The sequence below is a fragment of the Chelonoidis abingdonii genome, chromosome 13, assembly GCF_003597395.2.
Source record: "Chelonoidis abingdonii isolate Lonesome George chromosome 13, CheloAbing_2.0, whole genome shotgun sequence".
In the NCBI taxonomy this organism is placed as follows: Eukaryota; Metazoa; Chordata; order Testudines; family Testudinidae; genus Chelonoidis; species Chelonoidis abingdonii.
Window position 1 is genome coordinate 18,806,763 of NC_133781.1, and position 12,192 is coordinate 18,818,954.

At 50.4% G+C, this 12,192-nt stretch overlaps 1 protein-coding gene across 1 annotated transcript in view; it reads left to right on the forward strand.

The window, feature by feature from the left end:
- Positions 1-12,192, forward strand: part of GRIN2C (glutamate ionotropic receptor NMDA type subunit 2C) — a 47,913-nt gene that overhangs the window by 3,788 nt on the left and 31,933 nt on the right. Inside the window, exon 2 of the mRNA XM_032785076.2 lies at positions 9,860-10,283. Coding sequence (XP_032640967.1) covers positions 9,876-10,283 — 408 coding nt within the window. The 5' untranslated portion in view covers positions 9,860-9,875. The remainder of the gene's footprint in view (positions 1-9,859; positions 10,284-12,192) is intronic.

A 12,192-nucleotide genomic window follows, 5' to 3' on the forward strand; every position in this document is an offset into this window, starting at 1 on the left:
AAAAACCTTTAAAAAAAAAAAAAAAAAAAAAGAAAGGAATGCATGCTTTTGCTTTTTTTTTTTTTTTTTTTAAACAAATACATTTTCAGGTGAGATTTGAACTAAGTGAGATTAATTTTGCTGGCAATGTCTGTAAAATCGGCAAGAAGAGGCTCCCCGATGAGATAGGTTTCACTCAGTGGCTCCCATTGGTTTGGCTGGCGGGAATGCTCTTTTTTGGCTTACTTGGGAGAGTTGCTGCCTCAGGGCCTAGGGTCTCAGCTGCAGCCCTGTGGATAGGGGAATGCATTCATTCCGTTAGCCCCCTTCCAATTGGCAGGCACAGCCAACAGCATGTAAGCAGCCTTGTAACTGGATGCTACTTCAAAATAGCAGTATGGCAGTTCCCTTCCTTTGAAGATGTATACGTGATGACTAGGGACTGACAGGAGCCATTGGCTGAGAAACTGCACCATAAGCTAAAGAAGCTCCCAGGATAAAGGGAGGTTAAGTTGTCGGTGGAGGTACCTAGAGACTGTTGCTTTCATTACCAGACCCTTGGAAATAGGGTTCTAGGGAGTTCTGGCAAGCTAAGCAGGGTTGGCCCAGGTCATGACTTGGAGGGGAGCCCTCCCTTGGTGATCCACTGGGGGATGCTCCTCTCCCTGATGCTAGATGAGGTTGATTGTGTGAAATGGTTTGTGCAGTGGCTCACCCACCTGATGGCTTAGTGCATCTGCATGAGGATGTTTTCCTGACAGATCCATTTCAGCACCTTCTCCAGGCACCTTATCGCCACCGTTGTCCCAGTGCATTCAGAGACTCCTGAAGCACCAGTCCCGTCATTCTCCGGAACTGTTGTTGGGAAGAAGGGGCTTTGGGGTGTCTTCCAAGCATGAGGCACTGCATTCTGAGGGGAGTGGCTAAACCAGGGTAGCTGCAAGAGTCAGGGGATGCTGCTTATGCTGTGGAGAAACAGTGCAGACTGCACTGGTTCAGCTGGGCCTACAGGAAGAACCTTCTCCTTGGCGTCAAAGACAGGTGGTACAGCCAATAGTCCTAAAACGCCAAGGATGGCAGTGACATGGTATTGCAAACTCCAGGTGTTCCTGCCAGTGGTCACAAAAGGATGAATTTCCCAGTGTGAGGAGGCATGTACCATTCCCCTGTGTTAGAACTGAATCCCAGTTTGGTGCCTGAGGTCCCCTCTTCATAGGAGATGTAAGAGGGGAGGGAGGTCCTGCCAATTACTGCAATTAAAGAATTCCGTAGCACTTGCCTTGTAAGAGTTAGGGTCTGGCCAAGTTCATTGTATTCTGCTGACCTCAATTTCCCCCTGCAGTCAGAACTGGGGAGGGTATTCTCAGTCAGAGTCTGTCCTTGGCTTTTAAGCAGCTGCTACATTCCAATCTAGCCCTGGATGCATTTCAGCAGTGGGTGAGTTAATTCCTGGGTTTGTGTCAATCTACCCACCTTTATCATCTCAGTCAGGGTGCTGGTGGTGGGAACATTTGCCACTTTAGGGGTCCATCCTGCAAGGCACTGAGCACTTTGGACCCGAACCAGCAAAGCACTTTAGCACATTCAGCAGGTGAACAGTCTTTTTAAAGTCAATACTTAACCCACCTGCTTAAGTGCTTTGCTGGATTGGGATTAGAGTGCTTGGCATCTTCCGGCATTGAGTCTTTAGCTAGTTTGCCAGTCAGGATGTTGGCTTTGGGGAGGATGCTGGAGCAACAACGAGGGATCTGTTACCAGCTCAGGCAGGGTATCAGCTCAGGTAGGGTAGCCACAGAGGGAGAGAGAGAGGACTCCTTCCATTGCAGCCAGCCCACTGGAAGGAGGGGACTTCAACCATTTGTGGAGCTGCTAATGGTTGAGCCATGATGAGAAGTTGATTGTGTTAGTGATGTGTCAGGTGCAAACAAATCTGATCAGCAGCTGTGAGGACAAAGTGCTGCCTAAAGTATATTTAAATGTCCTTGAAGAGAAATTAAACGGGCAAATCACTGTTTTTTAAGAGAAGCTTTTTCCTCAGCTCAGGTAGTTGATGCCATATTCCCTATGAATTATTTATTGCAGGACTAAAAATACCTGGAAATTCACAGCAAGAGTGTAAGAGATTCTTCCTCCTTCAGCCCAGGCAGGTGTGTGGGGAGACAGGGTGTGTGGTGTGCTAGGCTGGGGTCAACTATCTGTTTTCCTGTGGCAATGAGTGTAATGGTGAATCCTAGAACTGTGGGAGAGTCCTAGGTTTCCATAGCCTGGTATTAGGGCATCACTTTGTTCCTGCCGTTCCCTCCACCTAACCCTTAAACCTCAGCTGTTCCGAGCAGTGCAGGTTATCTGGAGAGGGTTTGGGAATTCAGTCCAGTCCTGGCCTGAATACGAGCAGATGCTGGAGAGAGCCAAGTGGGTGAGTTGGTTCTCCTGTCGGATTTGACCTAAACTTCTCTTTGAGGACAGAAAGCAGATTGAGGCAAACTGCTGATCTCCTGTTCTCCACTGGCTCCCTAGCAAGGAGAAAACTGCAGGGCCTTCCCCCCGGTCACTGGATGGGGGTAATCAATGACCCAGCAGTGCTCACGTTTTGCCCATCACTCTAGTCTAAAGACAGAGTCACTGGCTTCCCCGTCTGCTCTCGCTGCCAGGCTATGAGACTGAACCATGGATTAGTGGTGCTTCTTTACAGGGGACCTTACGCTTATTGGCAACAGAACACCAGGTTCCCTGCTAGGTAGGGAGGCTGGGGCTGTGACTGTGCAGGTTGCTGCAGGGGTCACTCACCTGCTAATGCATAAAGCCAACCTGGCTTCTCATTCCCAGAGGAGATCCAGGAAAGTCCAAGGGGGTGAGACTTATTGCATGTTGTTCTGTAAGAGCCGGAGCTGAGCCCTGCTCTAGCCTGTGGAGAGAGAATGAAAAGGAAATCTCATCACTATAGGATTTGTGTTATTGTAGAGCATAGGAGCCCCAGGCATGGCCCAAGACCCTGTTGTACTAGATGCTGGACAAACATAGAACAAAGACGGTCCTTGCCAGTGCTGACAATCTTGACCAACAGCTGGTGCAGCAGAGGTGCAATTCAATAAGTGCCTATGTTAAAGATGGCTCATCCTCTGCTAGAAACCTTCCAGTTGGGCTTTAATTATTATTAATATTAGCAGCTATTGCAATTACGTGGAGCTCTTCTACAAACACGAATCCTCCTTTGTAACTTGACTCATCCCCCTTAGCTGGAGGAGAAAGTGCATTTACATAGTCTTATTCCGATTCTCCAGAGGTGGCACAGAGGTTAAGTGACTTGCCTAAGGCCGCAGAGGGAGCCAGTGTCAGAACTAGGAGTAGAACTTGGGTGGTCCTGTCTTCTAGGCCTGTGCTGCAGGCTCCACTTCCCACCTTTTGCACTCCATCCCTGCTTTGTTTCATTGCTAAGAAAGGAGAGGAGTAAAACCATGAGGAAAGGGAAGGGCCTGGAATGTGAAACTGTGTGTGCAGCCCAGCAGGCTGCACGTCCTCTGGTGGGAGGTGCTTCTCCCTGCAAAGATGCATTTGGCAGTACAGCTTTTAATTACAGTTGGTATTTGCAAGACTCCTGCTGACAGCCAACATCTTGCTGCAAAAGTGACACCAGCATTTGTGTCAGTAGCAGGGTGGGAGGCTAGTGTCACCATGTAAAGGAGCCTCCCATTTGCTCCGTTCCGGCTCTTAACATCAGAGGACAGTCAAAGATCTCCTTTCATTACTCAACCATTAAAGATCCTCTCTGGATTGGTCAGTCAGCACTGCGTGTGGAAGGGAAAGGTTCAGTGGGGCAGCCTTGCACTTAAAGCATAGGGCACAGGGGTTTGGGTTCTGTCCCTGACCTGCTGGGTGACCTGAGGTAAGTCAATCCACTGCCACGTGCCTCAGTTTCCCCTTTGTGTGAGGAGGATGATATTACTGACTGACTTTGCAGTGGAGGGTGAGAGTCTTCGCTAACGTTTGCAAAGCACGTTGACATCTTCCGATGGAACATGCTATAGGAAGGCAAAGACAGACTGGAAGCTCTTTGAGTCAGGAACTGTGTTTTATTTCTGTGTTTGTACAGTGCCTAGCACAGTGGGGTCCTCGGCTCTACCACAATATAAATAACACAGCGACATAACTGGATCCAAACACCTCAATATGTCAGGGGAAGGGAGGGCATCTGGCATCTAGATACAAATGCAAACTTTGCAACCATGTGCTAACCCTCCCTGGTTAGGTGAGTCACTGGCTGGTGTCTGTTTCTATCAGGGTGGGGCCTGCAGGTCACAGGCCTAGCTGGGATGGGCACAATACACCTGCCCCAAGAGCTCAGTCCCCCACATGGGGCCACTTCTCAGCAGGATGCACCAGGGAACACCTCTCGGCGTGGGAGTAGGAGACTGTTTTGGACAGTGCAGCTTGAGGCCGGATGCCTGCTGTGTTGCCCCATGAAAGGGGGCAGAAAGCTCAGCAAGGTTCTCTCCAGCCATCCTGCTGGGATTGCAGCATGGGAGTCTCTGCCCTCCTTCCCTGGACGAGCTGTCGGGCCAGACCCCAAACCCTGTGGCTCCCCTGGGATCCACATGGGTATGAGGGGTGAAGAGTGGGAAGAGAGGGATTAATGGAGATGGCACTGGAGATCCAGAGCCCTTCAACTGCTCCCCTGCAGTGCAGCTGCATTAGCACCCTGCTGCTTTTGGGACCCCCATTAATCTGTGATCCCCTGCCACAAAGGGTGTATGTAATGTAGCCTCCAGCCAGGGAATTTCCACTCTGAGCACTAAGGGGCTGATGTGGGAAACGATGCACATCCCTCTCCCCCCAAAGCCAGCCTTCTCCCCTGGGGCAATTCCTGGACCCCAAGAGTACCTTCCTCAGAGTCTGGTGAAAGGGGTAGGCTGGTGAGTGGGGAAGTGCTGCTGCAGGTGTGTTTGAAGCTTCTTGCTGTTTGAAAGGTAAATCTAGGCATGAAATCTGGAGGTATAATTGGGGCCCTCGGTGACTTAGGACCCAACCCTGTTCCCATTGCAAAGCATGTGGCTTTTCCCTGTGGCTTCACTGGGAACAGAACTGGGTCCTCCTAAGCTAAGCTTCTGCCTAGAATTATTGTTCTATATCAAATGGAAACCCAAGAGCAGCTCCATACATTCAGTGTGCACACATCCTATTAACTTTACCCTGGAACTTCTTGGAGGGGTGGGAGAAGCTGCCATCATCCAAAGGTCTCCCCACACTAAGACTGCCAGTTGTAAGAATATTTGCGGGTTTGGTTGTGTGATTCATGGGTGAAGGGGGAGGGACACTGTGGAGCCAGGGACCAAGATAAATAGTGCATCAGAATCGGAGAAGAGTCTGGACAAAAGCCCCAGAGCTGATGAGCCCCAAGGAGGCAGGTTCAGATTTTGATCTCTTTTGACTCAACCTTGTTTCTCATGGAGCCCTAGGAGCTTAATGGATAAGGCACTGGCCTCTTGAGCTGAGGATTGTGGGTTCTAGCCCTACATAGGGTGGAAGATGCTTCTAATTGCTCTTGTTTCAGTGCATAAAATGACTTGTAAGTGATTGGGTTTAGAAGAAACTTCCCTTCTGGACAGGCTATTTTATAATTCCCAACTTCGGAATTTCTTCCTCAAAAGTATCTAGCAACTGTCAGAGAGGGTACTGAACCAGGCTGACCACTGGCCGGATCTGGTGCCAATCAAAATCTATTTGGCAAATAATAATGAAACCAACATACACAAGGCAGGAAGGGAAGAGGCAGTCCCTGCCAGACATTCATGGGCCCTTCGAGCCAGGGGTGGCTAGTTCTGGGGGAGGGATATTTAGCTTCTTGTCCTCACCGATAAGTTCCCTAGGCTTAACTGGTGTGTCCAGCTTCCAGCTGAGCTGAGGTCCACGGGAATTAGAATCTCCCTGAACTTTGCAGGGCTTTGTCACGTCGTCGTTTTGCGGGATTAGCTGCCTAAACCTCTGCCTTCTCCAAAATACTTACAGCTCATTTTTTTCCCCTCAAAAGTTTAAATATTTTATTATTACCCTGGGTACTTAATCTTGGAGTTGATGGAACTGAAGGTGCCTATCGGCCTGTGAAATACATTTATTTTTTTTAATTTAAAACAGTAGGCAAGCAGTTCTCTGGTGACTGACAGCCAAGGGATGGTGAGAGCTGGGGGCGGGGAGGGAAGGGAATGGGGAAGTGGAGACAATATTGCTGCTGAAGATCATTTAAAATAATATAAAAACATTCAAAGGTGCCTGGAGCCTGAATTGCTGAGGAACAAAGGGCACCAGGAGGAAAGGATGGATACAAGGAGAACTGTGCTTTTGTTTAACCACTTCACCTCTGAATTCTCTAACCACATGCAAAATGTGCCACAGAAGTGTCTGTCAGTATGACAGGGGGTTAATGTAGTCTATGTCTGACTGAAATATGAAACTCATTCCACCCAGGTGGGCTCTGATGCATTGATATAGCAAGGAAGCAGGGGGAATCAGATGTTTATAAAAGCCAGCAAGGAGAGAGAGCTGCAGGAGGATAGGGCACTGAATGGGGAGTCCTTGACTTTGGCCAAGTCCCTTCCCCTCTTTGTTCCTCTGTTTCCCTCTCTACAAGATGGAGATGATGGTTCCTGCTCAGCTTTGCAAGGTGCATTAAGAGCCACCCTTGAAAAGCTACAGAAGTGCTGTATTCCTGCGCACCATCGTTTAGGCTGCAATGCTCTAGATAGGAATAGCACAGAGTAGAGCCTATGCAGTGTGTCCAAGAGATCACACAGAGCTTTCAGGAGGTCTGTTCCATACAAGGGACATGGGGACCGTGAGGCTGTAATGAGTGTGATTGCATGCTGTATATATGGCACCAGTCCAACTGCACACCTAGCATTAGGGTTAAAAATTGGGGTGTTGCGCTCCCCAAACTCAGACCTCTGCCATGTCAACTAATGGGGCTGGAGGCTGCAGGTCTGCCTCCCCAACCCAGCAAGGGATTCACACCATGCCCAGAGGCTGTTCAGGCCTTTTGCCCAACCGTCTTGAGGGAACTCCAAATACGACAGTCCCATGTAAATCCAACAGCTGCTTTTCACCAAAGCCAGTGGTTTCCTTGCCACAGCCTCCCAATTCCTCCAGGCAATATGCCTGGAAACCATCCTGCTCCAGGGCCTGTCACAGGGCAAACCTTCCTTCTCCCAGTATCTCCTGCAGCTCTCTCCCCTAACTGGCGTCCTTGCTGGCTTTTATAATCATCTGATCCCCAGCTGATCAGTTTCAGCGGGGAGGTAGCTGATCCATCCCAGGGGAGGCTGGGCCCAACTTCCCCTTAAAGGTCCAGCCCCCCTGTGACCGGTGTCATCGCTTAGCTCAGAGTAATACAATGCTAGAGCTTTTATACTCTCTGTGGGTGTCACAGTTCAGGGCAACTGCACATATATTCCTCCTCTGTGGTCCACTAAGGGCACCCACTGTAGGCTCCTGGCTCCTCAGCCATCATCTCTCTTGGGTGGAGATCTGCATCTCTCTCCCTCCTGACCACAGGTTTTTCAAGGCTGCACCATTCCCTGCCTACACTGTGATATTCCCAGCAAGCCAGACTGCCTAAACAGGCCAGCGTCTGCACTGTGCTTTCTCTCCAGAGGCTATGCCTGATGTATTGCCTGCAGTTATAAATTATCACACGGCTCTTTGTAAGCAAGCACATTTATTCTTAAGGTGAAAGCATTATAGAAAAAACCAATTTGAAACAACAGAAGAACTTACACACATGGTAAAAAGCTTAGCAGAGGTCACCCCAGTTCCAACCTAGAGCAGGTGTCAGTCCTTCAAACCCTCAATTTGGTTTTCCCCATGGAAGTTTATCACTGTCTCAGATTCAGAACCAGAACCAGGCTGGACAGTTCATCTGTTTCTTCTACAACTCAGGCCTTTGATCTTGTCTCCAGGAAAGGTAATCTGCGGACAGTGATCCACTCCTCAGGGCATAGCTTTAAAAGACATCACTAGAGATGGGGGAATTTGCATTAACTTCTCCCTGGGCATTCCCCAGGAAATTCACTTCACGCTTATTGTCCCAAAAGTCCATTCTTGTCTGGCACATTTTCAGTGTAATCTTTTGGACTCCCAGGCCTCACCTCACATCTCCCCCAGAGAGATCACATGCAGTCCTGGCCCACAATAATACACATGCTTTGCAATTAATACAATGGACCCCAAAGACAGTTAAGCTTAAGTCAATAAGGTTTCCCAAGGAAATGCAGAAAATTGCCCTATCTGTGGGCTTTTAATTGGATCTTCCACTCTGTCTAGTATGGGGAGAGAGAGCCCCAGCACTTTGTGTGGCTAAGGGCACCATTCTCCTGCCAGCAGTGTCAGCAAGTGTGGAACATGCCGTAGAGACCCGCAGTGGAGGTGAAAGAGCTGCTGGATGAATCGGCTGGGAGAATGTTGACTTTAAATCTTTGAAGTGATTGTCTGGTGCACAAAGAGCCAGGCAAAGTAGCCTCCAACTCTTTGTGTCTTCTGCCTCTTTGTCCACCCCCTCTTCGTGTGTGATAAAACAGAGCTATGAAAAACTGGGGAAGTGAAAGGAAATAAAAAAGGAATTTCACAGCAATAGTAGCTCAGAGAACAGCTAGAGAGCCTGCACCCAGAGTGAAAGGAGCCGGCAAACACTAGAGTTATAAGGTTGGGGGTAGGCTGGAGGGAGCAGTGGAGGGGCACTGGGAGGTTGGGCCAAGGGGAGCGGTGGGAAGGTAGGGGCACTGGGATGGATGGGGGGTTGGGCTAGGAGCAGTGGAAAGGGGGGGCATTGAATATCAGGGATCTGATCATCCCATACATTCTGCATGCACACATCCTATTGACTTCAGCCAGTGGGGGGGGGCATTGACCCAGGGTTGATGGGAAGGCACCCGTTGTTGGCCTTGAGTGACACCCTTGCCCGACCCCAGAAGCTGAGCTGACAGGCTTTCTCAGGAGCTGCTTCCACCCCCTATGGCTGGATGGTGCCCAAAGAGGGGCATTTGAAGGAGTGCGGTGTGACTGACTGTTGCTGAGTCTCCACTTGGCTTTGGCATGTGGGGTGCAGAGCAGGGAAGGGCTGGAAACCTCCCTGCTGAGGGGGATACACTCAGCCCAATGCATGGGGCTTCAGCCTTTCATCTCCTCCGAGCACTCATCAGAGACTTGGGATGGACGCCCTGTGGGTCAGCTCAACAAAAGTGCCCCACAGCCAGGAACGCTTCAAGCCAAGTCCAGGCCCCTGGCTTTGACATTTCTGAACTGAAGGATCCAGAACTTCCTGGGCTTGGACTCCCTGCACATGGGAGGTGCCCTTCGAAGGCTGAGCGTGGGGCTGATGACAGCTGAGTCATCCTGCTAACCAGTGTATGCAGCATGCAGTAGGGTGGGGGATGAGGGGCTGGGGATCAAAGGGAGAAAAGTGTAAGGGCAGTGAGGTGCAGAGTAGGAGCCATCGGAGAGAAGGGGAGAGGCCTGCAGACCTGGAAATGGGGGATCACTGTGTGCCTAGCTTGTTTCATCCCCTGATTGTTTCTATGAAGAAGCAGCTGATAACACGGTGTAATGGCCCTGAAGCCAGGGGTCTATGGAGCTGTGCGGAAGAGAGCTGGCCTGCAGGAGTGGGAGTGACTCATGGAGCACAGGATCCCAGGTGCTAGCTGTGTTCCTAGCCCTGTTGCCAGGGTTTCTGCTGGTAGGCCCCTCTCTCCCTGTTACCAGGCTCTAAGCCCTCTCCTGCTAAGTTCTTGTTCTTTCTCCCTGCTCCCCCTCCTCCTCTGGGCCTCCCACCCTGTCCGCACTCAGGTCTCTCTGTTGCCCATTCCCACCCTGGTTTCTGTTTGCTTTGGGTTTGCAGGGACTCGGTGGTGGACATGGGCAGAGCTCTGACGCACACTCTGGTACTGTCCATGGTGCTGGGCTGTTCAGCTGTCATAATGGATCTCCTGCTGCCAAGCCGTGGGGAGCCAGTGGTAAATGTGGCTGTGGTATTCGGGGGCTCCTCATACCCTCTCCACATCCGCAGCCGTCTGACTCACCAGAGCTTCCTGGACCTGCCTCTGGAGATCCACCCGGTCACAGTGATTGTGAACGACACCAACCCCGGCACCCTCCTGACTCAGATCTGCAACATCCTCGCCAGCACCAAGATCCACGGCATCGTCTTTGAGGACAACATTGGCACAGAGGCTGTGGCACAGATCCTGGACTTCATATCCTCCCAGACCCAGGTCCCCATCATCAGCATCAGTGGGGGCTCTGCCGTGGTCCTGACCCCCAAGGTGAAATCTCTTCATTGGGTATTTCTGGAGACGATGAGAGGGAGGAGGAGGGAGAATTAGGGAGACTCATGAAATCCTCTAAATATATAGGTCCAAATACCCAGCTGGTGTAAATAAGCACAGCTCCATAGAAGTCAACCAATCTGTGTCAGTTGACATCAGCTGGGGATCTGGCACCTCATGTGCGTATATAAATTTCCAATCATTTTATTTTCAGGGAAGAACAAATCACTACAATGTTGTCTAAAGTGTCTTCAATGCTCAATAGGCCAGGAGCTATATTCTTAACAATCTGGTGATGTGGAACTCTTTGCCAGAGGATGTTGTGAAGGCCAAGACTATAACATAGTTCAAAAAAGAACTAGATAAGTTCATGGAGGATAGAGCCGCTAAAGGCTATTAGCCAGGATGGGCAGGCATGGTGTCCCTAACCTCTTTTTGCCAGAAGCTGGGAATGGGCGACATGGGATGGATCACTTGATGATTACCTGTTCTGTTCATTCCCTCTGGGGCACTTGGAATTGGCCACTGTCAGTAGACAGGATACTAGGCTAGATGGACCTTTGGTCTGACCCAGTATGGTGGTTCTTATGTATTTTAAGACACAGGAAATGCACAACAGGGTTTGAATGCATGGGGAAGTGGTTCACCATTCCAGACCAATGGGGGGATGCGGGAAGTGGCATGGGCTGAGGGATGTGCTGGACACCACTTCCCACAGCCCCCATTAGCCTGGAATGGTGAACCACAGCCAGTGGGAGCTGTGATCGACCAAACCTGTGGATGCTGCAGCTAAACAAACCATCTTGGCCCACCAGCGGATTTCCCTGACAGGCCATGTGCCAAAGGTTGCCGATCCCTGATCTAGGACATAAGCATCTATGTCAAATGCCACTGTTTAGTTAACTGTCACTGTCCACCGCCACTCCTGTGAGTACCACTTACCCTATGACAGCTGTGAACATCCCTTCTTTCTTACACGTTTACATGGGAGCTCCATTTCCTGAGTCCAGCTCTGCATCTTCAAACTGGAACTCCTACTGAGAGGTGACAGCTGCCCCTGGGACACTCACCACAATGGAGATGGTGAGGACATTGGAGGGGTTTGTTAAACACGGTTCTGAGAACTCCTTCAGTGGCTGCGTATGTGGCTGCATCTCAGAATGTAACTCACACAGTGCAGGCAAAGCAGGCCCAGCAAGGCAAGTGTGGAGCCTGGTGATAGTAGCAGATGAAACTTCTCTGACTCAAAGTGGGGAAGTCGGGGCCAACCCGGCCCACGCAGAGTGAGGGGGCTCCAATGAACTAGTGCAGCTTTCCTTTAGGACACTGGTGCTGAGAAATGGTCACTGAGCCCCATGGAAGTGTCTCAGGATCAGGCCCTACCGTCCCTTCTTCAGGGTTATGTATACGTAATGACACCCCCTTGGCCTGCCATGGGTGTCAACAGGGTTTAAATCTGGGAACTTCAGCACCAAAGCATGAATCTCCCTCACTTGAACTAAAGGAGGAACTCAATTAGCTGGCAGCAGTAGTAGACTGGTATCCTCTTTGGGTGTGCCATATCTTCTGTGGATACATCTACACTGCAGCTGGGAGATGTAACTCCCTGCTCAGGTAGAGGTCTATGTGCTATTTCTGTTCGAGCTGCCTGAGCACTGTCCTGAGACCCTAGGCATGTCTCCAGGTGACAAGTCCGAGCCACCACCTGTGCAGGTGTGGCCACACCACTACTTTTAGGTAGCTTGATCAGACCTCGTGCGTGTATGTCCACACAACTGAGTGCTACAGCTCCAGCAGCAGTGTAGATGTAGGACCTTGGGGACTGGTCCCTGAAGCTCTCCTGTCAAGATCCTGGTCCTGCAAGTGCTGAGCATACACTGCTGACTCTAGTGGGAGTTAAAGGTGC